Below are 18087 nucleotides of genomic sequence, written 5' to 3'. Positions count from 1 at the left end.
ATCACTTCATGGCAAATAGGTGGGGAAACAGTGAGAGACTTTATTTTGGGGGGCTCCAAAATCACTGCAGATGGTGACTGCAGCCATCAAAAAGATGCTTGCTCTTTGGAAGTAAAGCTATGACCAACCTAGATAGCATATTAAAAAGCAGAGTCATTACTTTACCAACAAAGGTCCGTCTAGTCAAAGCTATGGTTTTTCCAGTGGTCATGTATGGATGTGCTGCTGCTGCTGCTGCTAAGTCACTTCAGTCGTGTCCGACTCTGTGCGACCCCATAGACAGCAGCCCACCAGGCTCCACAAAGTTGGACTATAAAGAAAGCTGTGCCGAAGAATTGATGCTTTTGAAGTGTGGTGTTGGAGAAGACTCTTGAGCATACCTTGGCCAGCAGGCGATTCAACCCGTCCATCCTAAAGGAGATCAATCCTGAGTATTCATTGGCAGGACTGATGCTGCCACCTCATGGTGGCAATACTTTGGCCACCTGATGTGAAGAGCTGACTCATTTGAATAGACCCTGATGCTGGGAAAGATTGAAGGTGTGAGGAGAAGGGGATAACAGAGGATGAGATGGTTGGATGGCATCACCGACTCAATGGACATGAGCTTGAGTACGCTCCAGGAGTTGGTGATGGACAGGGAAGCCTTGACATGCTGCCGTCCATGGGGTGACAAAGAGTCGGACACAAGTGAGCGACTGAACTGAACTGACTGCCAAAGTATACTTCTTGCCTCTGGTCTCTCTACCCTCCTGGCCAACTGATCCTTCCACGCTGCCAACAGTTACCCTTATAAAACATGTATGTGATCATGACACTTCTCTACTTAAAAGGCTCACTGCTGTCTGCAGAACTGTGTCCAAGAGCTCGGCACAGGAGGCCTCTCCCAGTTGGCCCTGACCTTCCTTCTCACCTCTGCTTTGGATATCTGGCTCTTCACCCAACACTCTTACATAAAACAGCCACACATGAAACTAGGGCAGTCAGGGATTCCATAGTTAACCTCCTGTGTCGCAAAATGGAAAGAATAGATTTTTTTCACTTTTTCCTTACATTCTATTCTGTTGTTATAATGTAAAAAGATTTGCCTAAAAATTAAATTTAAAAAAGCTATATAACTAAAAACAATGTGCACGCACTCACTTGAAACACATGTTTTACTTTTTTTTTTTTTTAATAATTTTCGCCTACTGTCAAAGATCTGGTATTTCAGAGGAGGGCATCCTGTATCTCATTTGCAGTTCCCCCAGAGTAGGATTTTCCTTCTCCCTGAAATGCAACACTTTCTCTCTCTAAGGTGGCAAACTACTTACTACTCACCCTTTAAATCCAGTTCAAATATCTCTTCTCTGGGAAGACTTTCTCCCCCAGCCTTTTATTCGGTGCATTTTTCTTTCCTCAAGGCTCCCAAAGAGGGAGTAGCTCTCTTACAGCTCTACAGTACTGCCTGTAATTACTTATTTATACAACAATAGATCTTGAGACCTTTTAGGGCAGCATTCTACTGTCTGAGTCCCTAGTTCTTATTTGGTGGTTGGCCCACAGTAAGAAATCTTATCACTGGATACAAGAATGAATAAAGTCTCAAAGTCCCTACTCTCTTTAGATCTAGCACCATTTGATATGGACACGCCTTTGGACAAATCACTTTGATAAATCAGGCCTATAATACTGGAGAAGGACGGTGTGCGTGCGTGCTCAGTCATATCGAATTCTTTGCCATGCTGTTGACTGTACCCCACCAGGCTCCTCTGTCCATTAAATTTTCGAGGCAAGAATACTGGAGTGGGTTGTCATTTCCTCCTCCAGATCTTTCCGACTCAGGGATCGAACCCTCATCTCCTGCATAGACAGGCGGATTCTTTACCCCTGAGCCCCTGGGAAGTGGAGAAGGTCCCAAACGCTAAATGTGTCCGCCAAAACCTAGAGACATCTTAAGTACTACCTGTTTCCCCACCACGCCTTTCCCACCATGCTGACGTTCTCTAGCTACTTTTAGGATGGGGAGAATATGGTGCTCAAGATGGATATGTTTCTCTGCCTGATCGAATAGCTTCGCTTTTTTTTTTTTTGATTCTTAACATCCAAGACAATTCAGACTCCAGTGTTCCTACTGGGGTTGGGAGTAATATCCCATTCGTTCATGGAGACATCCAAAGTCTGATTTTCCCCACTGGACTCAAAAGAGCCCCACCACAGCGCTCACCCCGGGTCGAAGACTGCCCACCGGTCGGGTGGGGTTTTCCAGCGGCTGGGGCAGCGCAAGCCGGGGAGGCGCTGGGGGCGTCGCCCACGGCCGCCGGGCTCGGCACGCAGGGTCGGGCTGCGGTTGGCCACAAGAGGCATCCATCTTCCTGGAGAAGCGCCGCGCTTGCTTACCGCGCCGGTGGGGAGGAGCGGGGCGAGGGTGGAGAAGAGAGGTCGGTCGGGCCCCTCCCGCGAGCCCTGCCCCGCCTCGCCGAGCCCGGCGCGGCCGCCCGGGCCGCTGCCGCCCGCAGCTCGCTCCCCAGACGCCGGGGAGCCGCGGGCCGTGAGCGCGCCTGCAACTTTGCGGCCGCCAGGGGCGCGGCTCCTCCAGGGGCGCGTGAGGGTGTGCCGGTAGCCTGCGGCCTCCTGGGGGCAGCAGCTGCAAGGGGGACCGGGAGAAAGAGGCAGTCTCGGTGCACCGTGGCCCAGGAGGCGGAGGCCCCGCGAGGCGCCGGCGGTGGAAACCTAAACTCCGCCGGGGCTGCGCCCAGGACGCGTTCTTACAGCGCGTTAGCCGCCCTCGCGGCGGCCGCCCGGGACTCGTTTTAGGATCGCGATTCCTCTACCCTGCCCGGGGCAGTAGCAGCCGTGTGTGCAGACGGAGGAGCGGCAGCAGCATCCCCAGCCCGGGCGGGACCCCTGAGCGCCGGAGCGGGCGGCTGAGCAGGAAGGGAGGGTCGCGGCGCCCGCCCTCCCCGGCTGGCCCTGCCCCACGCTCCCCGTGCGGGTGGCTAACAATGGTGCGGAGTGCCGGCGCTATCCCCGCGTCCGCCCAGCAGCTGTAGAGGAAGTGGCCGAGCTCCGGGTGGGGTGGGCAGGGAGACGCCCCCCGCCACTCGCCCGCTGGAGTTCGCCGGCGCGCCGGGCCTCTCCGGCCCCGAGCCCTGGGCTCCCCTCCGCATCGCCGACGGCAGCTCGATCCCGAGAGTATGGTGCCAGCGCCCGGGTTAATCTAGTTCTCGGCTCGCTCCTTTTTTTCCCCTCCTCCTCCTCCTCCTCCTTTCCCTCCCGTCGGTGCTGCTTCTGGGTTCCCGGCATTTGGGAGTACAACTCTCTGCTTCTCCGAGGAGACTGACTGGTCGGTGACCCCTTACAGAACTTGCCCATTGAAAGCAAACCCAGAACAGCTGGATAATGTCCACTCCGAGCAGATTCAAAAAGGACAAAGAGATCATCGCCGAGTATGAAAGTCAAGTCAAAGGTACGGATGGGAGCGGCTGCCTTGCTCCTTTTGTGTGCTTTCTTGTCATTGTGCTCCGGGAGTTGCGTTTTCTAACTTGGGGGTCTGCGTTGGAGGAAGGTGGTGAGAGACAACTGGAGCGCCTGGTTGAGCCATCCGGGGCTTCGTGCGAGCCAGGCTCAGTCCCAGTCCCGTCAGGTCCACGGGGAGCTGGAAACCCGGTGGCTCTCCCCCGCTGCCCGCTCGCCACCTCCAATAGGGGAGAACTGGCTTTAAATTAACCACCTTCAGCCGGCAACTTACATAGGAGGTAGGCAGCAGCAGAGGTTTCCCCCCCAGTTATCATCACCAGCATCTTTTTTTTTTTTTTTTTTAAAGAATATACCATTGTCACAGCCATTGATACATTGTCATGTAATTTTTTTTTTTTTTTTCTTTTAAGGAGTCATTTTTCTGAAGTCTGGACCCTTAGTGGTCTAGAGCTTCCTTGAGTGCAGGAAATTGGCGACATTTGCACTAATCACTCATTTATCAGGGCGAGTGCCCCTTCTATAAAACAGCTCCCTAAAAGCCTGGCAGTTAAACCAAGAAAAGACTAGTGGAATCTGACTCTTCCTGTGTAATGGGCCGGAATTCAGTGCCATCTTTCACACTCACACGGGAATATTGCTTTATCATTTGCTGGAGGCCACTTGCATGTAAAATGAAGGTTTGAATGTTTGAGTAGTAGTTTGACCATTTACATGGTCACCTAATGAAGGAATCTAGTTATGGTTGATTATGGCATTTTTACTTAATGTGTATTGCGGTTTAAAATATATATTTTCTCTCTGGTACAAGTATTTTGTGTTGCTGATGAAGTGTTTAATAAACATTTATTTGTTGGTTATTTTTTCCTCTTCCTCTATCACTGGTAGCTTTTACCATCCATTGAGACAATGGATGGAGTGTTGAGATTACTGCTGTTCTTTGGAATATTCAATGCAAAGTTGATAAAAATTGCTTTGTAGACACCTGTGTTTGTACAGACACAATCTTATGAAAGGGCTGCAGAGAAAGGCATTCCTGTACTTGTCTTGGGAAAGGCAGGAGCAGCCTGGGAGTTCTTTTGTGTGATCAAGTTGTGAAAATGCCTGGAGTCCAGTGAAAGGACCTGGAAGGGAAACCCTCTGTCAATCAGGAGAATCTGGACCAACTTATGACTAGAGGCAAACACAATATGCAAGCCCAGGGACTTATATTTCCTTTAGGTTGACTCCAGTAATGGAGTTAAGATGAACACTCTTCAGGAAACACAGATTTTTATCTGCTTGCAGTTAAGATAATGTATGCTTGTAGGAACTGGTTACATTGACATGGAAGTTATTTTAGCAGAGAAGTAATTATTTGCTTAGAGACAGATAAACTTTCTAATGAGCATAACCTTTCTTTTCTTAACAAATCCAACAGCCTTTCTCAGGTAGAACTCCTGTTCACAATCACCATTTCTCTGTACAGTTTTTCCGCATGGCTCTTTGTGGCAAGTCTTCAAGGGGTGGCAGTCTGGATTTTGTGCTATCTGCAGCGCTGACTGGCAGCATGTACTTCTAAGAATTGGTTTCTTTATTTCTGCTCTAAGGTTGTTTGTTCATGATCAAGTTCTTATCTGAAAAATATTCTCATGATTAATAAATTCTATAGTTACGTGGTTACTTATATACTTTGAGAGTTTAGGCCCTCAACATTGGTTTAAAAATCAATAAAACAGGATATGTTCCTGTGTTTAAAATGTGTCCATCAAATCCAAGGAAAAATTATGAACATGGTGAAAATTATTTTTGGAACAAATTGCGACCCATAAAAAGTGATCTCTCTATTCCCTTCAACCCTCCTCAATCACCTGTGAGTCCTCAGACAGCTTTATGACTGCTTTCTACACCTGAACTACCTTTCTCATCAGGGCCTGTGTCCAGAGTTCATCTACTTCCTCTGCAGTACTTACACATCCTGTGTCTAACCCAGATCCTTACTGTTGTTGTTCAGTCGCTAAGTCATATCCAGCTCTTTATGACCCCATGGGCTGAACTGTTATCTTCCGCTTTTCACACACACCATTATCAGGACAACTGCACTTCTTATGATAACTGGGTCTGAGATACCCAGGGGGACGCCGCAAAGCTTCTCACCACCTGGCCCCAGAAGTTCCAGAATCACTGTTGCTGTATTCTATTGATTGTTGTTGTTCAGGTGCCAAGTTGTTTCCCACCCGTGGACTGCAGCACACCCGGCTCCTCTGTCCTTAACTATCTCCCAGAGTTTGCTCAAATTCCTATCCATTGAGTTGGTGACATAATCTAACCGCGTCATCCTCTGCCTCCCCCTTCTCCTTTTGCTGTCAACCTTTCCCAACATCAGAGTCTTTTCCAATTAGTCAGCTCTTTGCATCACGTGGCAAAAGTATTGAAGCTTCCCCTACAGTCCATCCAGTGAATATTCAGGGTTGATTTCCTTTAGGACTGACTGGTTTGATCTCGTTGCCCCTAATACCAGCTCCTTATATCCGTATGTAAATATGGGAATAGGGAAATACAATGGAATTGGACCATACGCACTTTGAATGGCACAAATTCGCCTGAACTTACTAGGCAACATCAAGAAGACAGTGAGAGAGAAATGAGAGTTAAATAGTGCCTGAGGCCTGCTGTCTGTGAAGTGAGAATAGGTCCCTCATTAAGAATAGTTTCAGAGGTAGGATCCTGGTTTTCCGTTTCTTTTCCTGAGTCCCTCTTTAAGGTTGAGGGTCTCACCCTGGCAGAATGCTAGTCCACTAGTTAAAGATAGGTGGATTGGGAACAACCAACTCCCTCAGTTCTAGCAGGTATTTCATCTGATGGTAAACAAAAGACAGATGGCTCATTCTATCGCTGGAGGAAAATCTAGCTGTATTGGCCTCATTAAGAGAAGACTCTTAACAGGTCTCTTCCGAATAAAGCCACATATATTGAACTCTCTGGATGACTTCCATGTATGCGAGAGTCACCTTTGCTTTAACTTTTTTCGTAATGAATTCGTATCTGAGTTCTCAGGGAATTAAAGTGTAATACCCAGGTAGAGTGGTAGTAAAGAATCCACCTGCCAGTGCTGAAAACACAGAAGAGGTGGGTTCGATCCCTGGGTCAGGAAGATCCCCTGGAGTAGGAGGTGGCAACCCGCTCCAGTATTCTTGCCTGGAAAATTGTATGGCAGAGGAACCTGGCGGGCTGTCAGACATGACTGAGCACTCATGTATTCATTCACATAGAGAATACAGAAAAAATAATAAAATCACGTTCAGAAAAGTAGAGCACAGGATTGTAAGAGGGGGAAGAATTGGAGATTATGAGTTAAAGGAATAGATAGGTGTAAATCAAGGACCAAAGGACCCCAAGCAATAATTTGCATGTGTTAGGAGGAGAAGGATTATTTCATGCATGTTGGTCAATTTCCCAAAGACTTAGAATCCAGAGAAATTAATCTCTTGTTTGTGTGGGGCCTTAAAAAGCAAGTTTGTCTGGAAAAATATATGAAACTCAAACCGGTCGACTACACTACTTTTAGCATCTCTGGCAAAAAACTTAGCAGTGGAAAAGATCACCAGTGGCTAGCAGAAGGTTGAGGATTATCTGTGGATTTCAGAGATATAGTAATTTTTGAATTCTGCAGCAGAAATATTATAGAGTCCGTATAAAAAATATGGGTTCACCTATGGGAGTCAGAAGAATCAAAAGACACATTTTATGAGGTGGAACTCATGGATGGGAAGTTGTGTTTGTTTTTAATAATGCGTGTTGTTCGTTGCTAAGAATTGACAGCTATTATTTGCAGTATTTTCCAAGGGATAATCTCGTACTCTCATCTACATGCCATATGTGCAGGAAGTGCCAAGAAAATCTGTTGTTCTTTAACCACCCTGCTGCCTGAACTACAAATAGTACATTTTGGTGGCAGATGGAGCATAAGAAATTGCCAATTCAATTTGATAGGACCTCACATCATGTGATAGGTTTCAGTGGGGAAATTAAAAGTGGTTCTGTCACTCATACGGAACCTGTGTCTACGTCTACTGTTCTTTCCTTTAGCTTGCAATAGAAAATACCAGTTTAAATTGTGAATTAAAATTTTATAGCTGGGAAGGACTTTAAACATTTCCTGTCCAGCCTACTTATACAGTATAAGGAGGCATAATGTCAGTTGCACAATTAATCATAATATACGTGGGACGGAACCCAGGTCCTCGGCTTTTCAGTAGCAAACCAAACCAAGTTTTGGTTTGCTTTTAGATTCCTCACAAAGTAGAGTAGGAGATAGAACACTTACCTATTTAGACTTTACATCCGTTGAAGAAATCATAGCTAGATGAAAGAGAGAACAACTCTTTTATCTATTAACAGGAGGAGTTAATTCAAGTGATTAACAGCAACTAAAAAAAATTTTTTTTCACCAAGATCATTTCAAGAAACCACAGTGCCCAGGCGGTAGCTTCACATCATGCCTTTGAGATCAAGGGGAAAAAATAGGTGAATATGTACAATTGTAACACATTTAAAATTTTGGTCATGCTAATTGCAGCCATTGCAATAAGACCTCTTAGATTGTCCAGAAAACTTGATTAGTTTCATGAATTTGAAAATATCTTGAATAGTTCTGGAGAAATTTTTAAGCAAAGCATGTTCTTCTGAAATACAGTGAGGGTTGGCATATGCTATGGGATGATAAATCTGAGCTCTAACCATTATATTGAAACCATTATATAAGCTGAGATAAATAGGTCAGGAACCCCTACATCCTCAGCTCTGGTCCAGTTGAGAGTCTACTTTGTGGACTGACCAAACCCTTTTTTATGCTACTTATTTTTATTTCAAATTATACCACTGAGAATTAAGATTAAAAAAACAAAAGCCGAGTAGACTGTATGTCTAATCACTCCGTCTCTTTTTGTTTTAGTAGTTTGAAGTCAGAAACTGATATTAGAGACAGTTCCTTGAAGACATTTTTGTTACTTGAAGGTGTTTTTATTTGTTGGTCCCAAGTTACCTTCTAGGTTACTAACAGCATATTTGTGCTCATGTGCTGATACCTCAGGATGGGAAGAAACAGAACATGCAAAGAGCAGAAACTTTGGTGTTAGCCACTCAGTCCTGCCACTAATGATACACTTGACCACTATTAGTCAATTTCTTCATCTGTAAAATGGGGATAATATTGATAGTAGTACTTACTTCCTTACCTTTGTGAGGCTTCTGTGAGGTGATTTGTAGAAAGCCTTTATTACAGACTTGGCACTAATGAATAGTCTTTAAAAATTAGGCTTTGTTAGCTGTTTAACTTTTATTTTCTTTAGTTTCAACTGCTTCTTTTTACATTCTGAGTTGGATAAGCTTTTTGAAATTCAAATACATAATCACCAATCTGCTGCCTAAATAGATCCCAAAGTGGGCGATTATAAGCCATTCTAATAAAGTGCTCTGTACACTTAGAATAGAGTGAGTTTCATGGTGAAATTAAAAAGGGATATGTACTAGGCAAACCAGAGGGATGCCCAGCTCCTTCTAAGGTGGATTTCTTTTTTTTTTATTGTGCCATTGCTTTTTATCCAAGTACATATAACGGAGCTGAGAAGCACATTCCCTAGGCTGCCATGTGTTTACTTACAACTTTTGTTTAAAATATTCTCTTCCTTTATTGATACCAAATGAGCTTCCCTGATTACTCAAGCAGTAAAGAATCCTCCTGGAACGCGGGAGACACGGGAGAGGTGGGTTCGATCCCTGGGTGGGGAAGATCCCCTAGAGGAGGAAATGGCAACCCACTCCAGTATTTTTGCCTGGGAAATCCCATGGACAGAGGAGCCTGGTGGGCTACAGTCCATTGGGTTACAGAGTCCCATATGACTGAGCTTGCACCCAGCTTAATGATGCCAAATGGAAAATGAAAACTGTAGTCCTGTGACAAAAAGCATTCTTATAATGTCCAATAAAGTCTCTGACTTAATTTCATAGCGAAATATTTTGTTTTAAAATCATTATAGAGGGTCTTCCCTGGTTGTCCAGTGGTTAAGACTCCATGCTCCCAATGCAGAGAGTCTAGGTTCCATCCTTGGTCAGGGAACTAGATCCCAAATGCTGCAGCTGAGTTTGCATGCCCCAACGATCTTGCAAGCTGCAACAAGACCTAGCTCAGCCAAATAAATAAAATAAATAAATAAAATCAATGTAGAAATGAGTTTTTTTGCATATAACTGTTCATTTGCTTTTGCTTATGAGAGCACTCTGCTTTTTCCAGCTTTATTGCGATAGAACCGACATAACAGAGAACAGTTTGATATTAAAAATTATTGTCTATTATCTCCCACATCTCCAATAGAGCTTCGTTAAACATTAAGTGAATGAATAAAGTAATCATTTTGAATTATTATTCCTTTATAGTATAACCAACATGTTCATCATAGAATTATCTAGGGTGTCTGACAATCAAGAATTATCACAAAATTAAATTGAACTCAAATGTAACATCTTTAGAAAAGTCGCAAAGCTGGAAACAATCTAAATGTCCAACAGTGGAGAACAGTTAACTAAATTCTACTTGGGAGTGATTAGCTAACTTACACACGTGAAGTCATTAACACAGGTGTTTGAAGAACATTTTATGGTATGGAGAAATATTTTCTAATAATTATTTACAATTTAGTGAATAATTTATATTATGTCTGGTAGGCCGAATTCTCCTTCCTTATACCGTTTCAAACGTATCTTGGTGATCTTGATCCTTTCTCTTTCATGTGCATTTTAGAATCAGTTTTCCTTCCATGGGAAGTCCATTGGCAGTTTGATTAAAACTGTGAAATTATAGAGCAATTAGCAGAGAACGGGCATCTTTATATTAGATTATAAATTCTACTTACACATGAATATGAATATTTCTGCATTTATTTAGTTATTTTTAAATATCTTACTATAAAGTTTTATATCTTCTATGTCTTTTGTTAGATTTATTTCACTTTTCTTACTGTATATGATGTCTCTTTTAAAATTGTTTTTTAACTGTTTCTGGTGTGCAGAAATGCCATTTCAGTTCAGTTCAGTGTGCAGAAATGCCATTTACCTCTGTATAAAAGTCTTATATTCAGCCGCCTTACTAGTTTATTATTATTACAAATAATTTGTTCATATTTTGGTTACAAAATCTTATTATTTGCAAATGAAGACAATTACATTTCCTCCTTCCCAATCCTTTTGGCTTTAATTTATTCTTCTGTTTTTGCCCTAGGCAGAATTTTGAGTATGAAGTTGATAAATGTAGTGAATTGGCATTCTTTTCTTGTCCTGGATTTAAAGGGAGTGTTTTCAAGCCTTTTTTCCTCCATAAAGGATAATGATTGTTTTCGTTTTGTTATAGATATTCTCATCAGGTTAGGTAAGATCTCACATATTCTCTGTTTACTTGAAGTTTTAATCATTAATAGTTGGTTGAAAGTTATCTTTTTTCTTTTTGCATTTATTGATATTATTTTTTGTTCTTTAATCAGTTAATGTAATGAGAAATCTTTATAGAGTTTTTAATATTAAGTCATCTCTGTATTCCAGAATTAAACCTGTCTTCAGCATTGTATCATATATGTAAATAGTTGCATTCAGTTTGCCAGTATTTAGTTTAGGTTTTTAGGAGGAAGTGTTTTTTTTTATTGTTTTTTGCTTGGTTGGTTGGTTTTTGTCTCTAAATCCTGAAACAAAATAGACCCATGGCTTTGCTTTCAGACACTGTCCTTATCGGGTTCTTGTTCCACTTATACTCACAGAATGCATTGGAGAGTATTGCTTCTCTATTTTGTGGAAGATTTTGAAATTTTGGAATATTCCTTCTCTTGAAAGGTCCGTAAAACTGCTTATTTGAGTCTAGTTATTTTCTTTGTGTGAAGAACTTTTAACTGCTTAACAGCAGTTAAGCTTTAGTTTTATTAGTGATAGGATTATTTATTCTTTTTATTCCTTCTGAAGTCAGTTTTGATAAGTTATATTTTTCTAAAGACGTCTCCATTTTCTGTATGTTTTCAGATACATTGACGTAATGTTGATGATAGTATATTTTTGAAATAAGGGCCGATTTCTATTTAATTTAAAATACCATTTTAGGGAATTCCCTGGCAGTCCAGTGGTTAGGACTTGAAGCTTTCACTGTGAGGGCCCACGTTCAATCTCTGTTCAGGGAACTAAGATCCCACAAGCCATGTGGTATGGCTAACAAATAAAAATTTTAAATAAATAAAAAATAAAATATTATTTTAAAATATTTATTTTTATCTCATCTCTTTGCCGAATCTTGAAAGGGGGTTGTCTATTTTTGTTGTTTTTTCTTTTCTCTTATTGATTTCTACTCTTATCTTTATTATCATCCTTTAAATTTTTTTCAGATTTATTCTGTTCTTTATCTGTTTTTTTCAGTTGGACATACATCTCATTTGTTTTTAATTTTTTTAAATTTATTTTTAATTGGGGGATAATTGCTTTACAATTGGCATCCCACTCCAGTACTCTTGCCTGGAAAATCCCATGGATGCAGGAGCCTGGTAAGCTGCAGTCCGTGGGGCCGCTAAGAGTCAGACAGGACTGAGCGACTTCACTTTCACTCTTCACTTTCATGCATTGGAGAAGGAAATGGCAACCCACTCCAGTGTTCTTGCCTTGAGAATCCCAGGGACTGGGGAGCCTGGTGAGCTGCTGTCTATGGGGTTGCACAGAGTCGGACACGACTGAAGCAACTTAGCAGTAGCAGCAGCAGCAGATTGTGTTGGTTTCTGCCTTATATCAAGGTGAATCAGCCATAGGTATACTCATTTCCCCTCCCTCTTAAACCTCCCTTCCACCTCCCACCCCATCCCACCCCTCTAGGTAGTCAAGGGGCACCAGATTTGAGGTCTCTGTGTCATTCAGCAGATTCATTCAGTGCTCCTCTCTATTTGTCCTACCCTCTCCTTCTCCCACTGTATCTACAGATCTGTTCTCTAAATAGGTTCATCAGTACCATCTTTCTAGATTCCATATATATGCATTAATATACAATGTTTTTTTCTTTTCTCTTCTCTTTTCTCTTTCTGACTTACTTCACTCTATATAATAGGATCTAGGTTCATCTACCTCTTTAGAACTGAGTCAGATGTGTTCCTTTTTATGGCTTAGTAATATTCCGTTGCATGTATGACCCAAAACTTCTTTATCCATTCATCTGTTGATGGACATCTGGGTTGCTTCCATGTCCTAGCTATGGTAAACAGTGCTGCAATGAACACTGGGGTATATGTATCTTTTTCAATTATGATTTCCTCACAGTATATGCCCAGTAGTGGGATTGTTGAGTCATTTGGTAGTTTTATTCCTAGTAGCTTTCAAGCTCATTGTTTCTATCCTTCTTTGCTATTATAAGCATTTAAGACAATGCATTTTTTTCCTAATGTAAATGTTATTTCTAACAAAAGCGTTATTCCTAAGAAAGGCATCTGTTCTTCTCCCCTAATAAATATTTATGATAATTTCCCTTAAAATACTGTTTTTGCTTCATCTAGCAAATTTTGATTTTGTGGAGTTTATTAAAATTATGTTCTGAGTATTCTGAATTTGTTACAATGGTTCCTTCTTACCTATGAGGTATAAAGAAATATGACTTTACATTAAAAAAAAAGTGAGGCTATTTATATCTTTTTTAAAAAATATAATTACTGCATTGCAGTCTGAGTAATTTCTGAGAGTAATTTATTTTTTTGAAGTGTTTGAAATTAGCTGCAGATCATTTCCTTTTACTGTTCTCTGGAGGAATTCATGTAAGACTGGAACTATGTGACTCTTAAATATTTACTAAAGTCATCTAGGTCTAGTATTTTCATCAAGGAAAAAAAACGCCATTGCTTTTGAATTTACAGATTTTCTAATTTATTGACATAAAATTGTTTATTGTATTCTCATACCTTTTTAATCTCTGCAGCGTCTGCAGTTATATTTCTTTTCTGTTGGTAACAATTGTTTATATGTGTGTCTTCTCCCTTTTTTCCATGATTGACCTTGCCAGAGGTGTGTTTATTAGTCTTTCCAAAGAACTAGTTTTATACTTCTTTGATTTACTGTATTGTATATTTGTTTTCTATTTTGTTAGTATGTTTCCTCCCTATGATTCCCTTCCTTTTACTTTTTTTGGGAGCATTATTTGCTGATCCTTTTTAAAATTCTTATTTATTTTCCAAGTTGTTACTTTTTATAATGTAAACATGTAAGGTAATAAAATTTCCTCTAAGATTATTTTTCCATGTTTATTGTTCAATTTAAGAGGATAGCATATGTAGCTTTTCTTTTTTTTTTTAAAGTATAGTTGATATACAGTGTTGTGGTAGTTTCAGATGTATAGCAAAATGATTCAGTTATATAAAAACTGAATATATATGTTAAATATATAAAAATATATATTTTTTCTTTTTTAGATCCTTTTCCATTTTAGATTATAAAATACTGTATATAGTTCCCTGTGCTATACAGTAGGTCCTTGTTTACTTATTGGTATTTTATATGTAGTAATGTGAGAGTTGGACGATAAAGAAAACTGAGCACAGAAGAATTGATGCTTTTGAACTGTGGTGTTGGAGAAGACTCTTGAGAGTCCCTTGGACTGCAAGGAGATCCAACCAGTCCATCCTAAAGGAGATCAGTCCTGGGTGTTCATTGGAAGGACTGATGTTAAAGCTGAAACTCCAATACTTTGGCCACCTGATGCGAAGAGCTGACTTGTCTGAAAAAACCCTGATGCTGGGAAAGATTGAAGGCGGGAGGAGAAGGGGACGACAGAGGATGAAATAGTTGGATGGCATCACCGATTCAATGGACATGAGTTTGAGTAAACTCTGGGAGTTGGTGATGGACAGGGAGGCCTGGCATGCAGTCCATTGGGTCACAAAGATTTGGACATGACTGAGTGACTGAACTGAGCTGAACTGAATGTATATCCCTAAAAATTTTACATGTAGTGTTTTTCTTATCTTTCGGTTTTGTGTACTTTCTAATTTCCATTGTGATTTTTTTCTGTGACTCATAGTCTGTTTAAAAGTGTTTTAAATTTTTCAGATACAAAGTTATTTCATTTATCATTTTGTTACTAATTTCTAACTTAATTGCATTGTCATTATAGAACATGGTCTGATTATACTGATCTTTTGAAATATTTTTCTTGACCATGCTGTTTAAGATCAGAAGCCTCAACCTCCTGTGGCTCTTCCCATCTTCCTTCTCTTGCGTTCTCTCTCTCCATAGCACTTGTTATCATTTGACCTGCTTTATACTGACTTCATCTTGTTGGGGGCTTTTAAAATTCCTTACTTATATGAAAACTGGTGATGTGGTTAAAATCATATTTTAAAAATATTTTATCTAGTGTTTTAATTTCAATCAGAAGAGTCAGGGCTATCTATCTAAATTTACAGTATACTGTAGGAAGCAGAAGTCAATTATTCAATAGGTTTTTTTTTTTTTTTTTTGAGCCCATCGGTTTTTAAAAATTAATTAATTTGTTCTTGCTGCTCTGGGTCTCTGTTGCTGCACATGGCCTATCCTCTAGTTGCGGTGCTCAGGCTTCTCATGGTGATGGCTTTTCTTGTTACTGAGCACAGGCTCCAGCAGTTGGAGCGCACGAGCTTAGTTGCCCCGTGGCATGTGGAATCTTCCTGCACCAGGAATCAAACCCATGTCCCCTGCATTGGCAGGTAGATTCTTAACCATTGGACCACCAGGGAATTCCAAGCCCATCAATTTATTACATTTTTTATTGAGATATAATTGACATTATATTAATATTGACATTATGATATTATAACATTATATAATAGTATATTAGTTTCAGGTGTGGAGGAGGGCATGCCAACCCACTCCAGTATTCTTGCCTGGAGAATCCCATGGACAGAGGAGCCTGGAGGGCTACAGCCCATGGGGTCTCAAAGACTCAGACACAACTGAGCGACTAAGCACAGCACAGTTTCAGGTGTACAACATAATGATTCTGTAGTTGTAAATATTGCCAAATGAGCACTACAGTAAGTATATCACCACACATAGAATATTTTTTCTTGTGATGAAAACTTTTAAATCTACTCTCAGTAACTTTCATACAATTATTTTTAATTCATTCAATATCAAGTTCTGTTTTAGGAAGAGAACCCAAAAATATATATAGGTCAAGTTACTGGGAAGACTCAGTCTGTTTTTTCCTAAAGAGAATTATAGGGGTTTAATCCCTGCGCTCTAGAATGATGCTTATAACCCAAGATCCATACACTGAAGAGGAGAGCAAATAATGTTATCCTAACACTTTCAAGGTCTTCATGTATAAGTATATGTCTGCACATGGAAAAATCCAGGATATGTGGATTTTAGGGATGAAAATGTGTAGTGAGGATCAATGAAAGGCTTTGATATGGGCTGCACATGAAAACATCCACACTTTTCTGAATAATCTTGAGATGCTGCTGGAAAACTGGGCTCTTGCTTCTGTTGTTAATCATGCAGAGTCTGGTCTTTCATTCCTGGAGTTTGCAGGTAACAGCTTTCCTTTTCTTTCAGAGCTACTTCTACCATTTTATCCCTTGGAGTTCTAGTCTAGAGCTGGCTGCGGTGACCTGTAATAATTCAGGCCTCCTAGAAAAGGTAGCACCCTCTAGCCTTCTTGGCATCACAGCAGAATAGCCAATGTAGCATAAGGAGCGTTTACAAAGTCCCAGCAGTTCTTTTTTTTTTTTTTTTTTTAATTTTATTTTTAAACTTTACATAATTGTATTAGTTTTACCAAATATCAAAATGAATCCATCACAGGTATACATGTGCTCCCCATCCTGTACCCTCCTCCCTCCTCCCTCCCCATACCATCCCTCTGGGTCGTCCCAGTGCACTAGCCCCATGCATCAAGTATCGTGTATCAAACCTGGAATGGCATCTCGTTTCATACATGATATTTTACATGTTTCAATGCCATTCTCCCAAATCTTCCCACCCTCTCCCTCTCCCACAGAGTCCAGCAGTTCTTAAAGTGCTTGGTGTCCCAGTTTCTGGGCTGTCATTTCTAACTCCTTCTCAGTTGATCTGTGGAAGACCTTTCTTTGGACTTTTGTCCTTATGTTATTTGCTTTTATTATTCTGAAGGTGCAGCTTACAAAAACAGTTCTCTCCCTCAGACCTCCAGCAGTTAAGATAGAACAATAGGTGTCTGCTTATCTTATATAAGTCAGGAATTTTTGACCTCTGAGGACGTCCAGATTTTAGTCTGGCTGTGAATGTAGCGTATTTGAAAAATGGAAGTAAGCCGCCAACGACTGCCAACGTTATTTACCAAAGAAGAGAGAGTAGAAAGAAGTCATTCTACTCATCTTATTTTCCATATGTCATGGCTTTGTGGCATATTTTGATTTCTTGTCAGTGTCCGATGAACAGTTCTCTTTGAGGATCAGTGATGGCTTTTCCTTGTGCACATATTGATGATGTACAACAGTTCAGTCAAATTATAACCCACAAACACCAGCAGTAATTCTGGAACTCAGAGCCAAAGGTGTGGCCGTTGCTGCAGTGAGCTGCCTGCTCCCTGTCTTTAGGGGCCAGAGAGAGAAGGACAGGTGGGTAAAGAGAGCAGCTCTTTAGAAGGCTCCTTAAGCAGCCCTAGAAAAGTGGAATGTTTTCTGGGCTGACTCCTGACTTGAATAATTTGCTCTCATTTCTGTGCTGTGCTCAGCTTTCACCTTTCTTTTCATCATTACAGACAGTGGATGCATTCCCAATGAAAATATGGCACAGAAAGCTGGTGAATTGTGAGACTTTAGAAAGGAGAATTTGTTAGATTTCATTTCCCTTAGAAAAGTTTGCTGAGTATACTACTACAAAGAGAGAGTGTGTTAGTGAATGCTTTTTCAAATGGCCACTCCATTTCTAACTGACCTTCAGTTACAATTGTTTTAAAAATGTTAATGGGAACTCTCAAATGTGTCACCAAAAGTGCATGTTTGAGAAATTTCCAGACTGTATTTTTGTAAAATTCAGAGTTTTAGTGATACACATTTTTCCTGTATTCTCCAAATACCTAATCTACAAATAAATATATCTTTTTTGGGGACTGGGAACTCTACATCCTAGTCAGGTTAACATTTTTAGTCACTTTTCTGTTAGGTATCTCTTTTCCTCCATTGGTCTTGGTATTACATTGTGAAATAATGTACAGAAATCCCTGTGCACTGTCAAACGCAATAAAAATGACTTTTATTGTCTTTGTGATCAGTCATCTTCTGGCAGTTTCTGACATTCTCCTAATGTCCCATTTTCAGATACTGTAACACTCTGAAATAAACATACCTGCATAAATTTATAAGTATTCTGTATAGCATAGTAGTTTGTAGCATAGCCTCAGAAATCAGACTGCTGACCTGGGGTCCAAATCCTGCCTCAACTACTCTCCAGCTATTGGATTGTGAGCAGATAACTTCCTCTCATCCTGCCTTACTTTCCTTGCCTATAAAATAGAAATAATAGTACTTCACTCAGAGCATTGGTAAAACAAGTAGAGTATTGAACAGACAAACTGACCGGCACATAGTAAGTGCTTAAAAAGTGTTGGTGTATTGCCATTTTTGTGGA

General features: G+C 40.7%; 1 protein-coding gene across 3 annotated transcripts in view; it reads left to right on the top strand.

The window, feature by feature from the left end:
- Window positions 1-2388: 2388 nt before the first annotated feature.
- SRGAP1 (SLIT-ROBO Rho GTPase activating protein 1) overlaps window positions 2389-18087 on the top strand; it is a 312644-nt gene continuing 296945 nt past the window's right edge. For all 3 annotated transcript variants that reach the window (XM_061416606.1, XM_061416605.1, XM_061416607.1), the window contains exon 1: window positions 2389-3448. In XM_061416606.1, coding sequence (XP_061272590.1) covers window positions 3382-3448 — 67 coding nt within the window. In that variant the 5' untranslated portion in view covers window positions 2389-3381. The remainder of the gene's footprint in view (window positions 3449-18087) is intronic.

This window comes from Bos javanicus, chromosome 5 (assembly GCF_032452875.1).
Source record: "Bos javanicus breed banteng chromosome 5, ARS-OSU_banteng_1.0, whole genome shotgun sequence".
In the NCBI taxonomy this organism is placed as follows: domain Eukaryota; kingdom Metazoa; phylum Chordata; class Mammalia; order Artiodactyla; family Bovidae; genus Bos; species Bos javanicus.
Note: the sequence above shows the minus strand (reverse complement) of the source record. Positions and strands in the feature narration are given on the sequence as shown.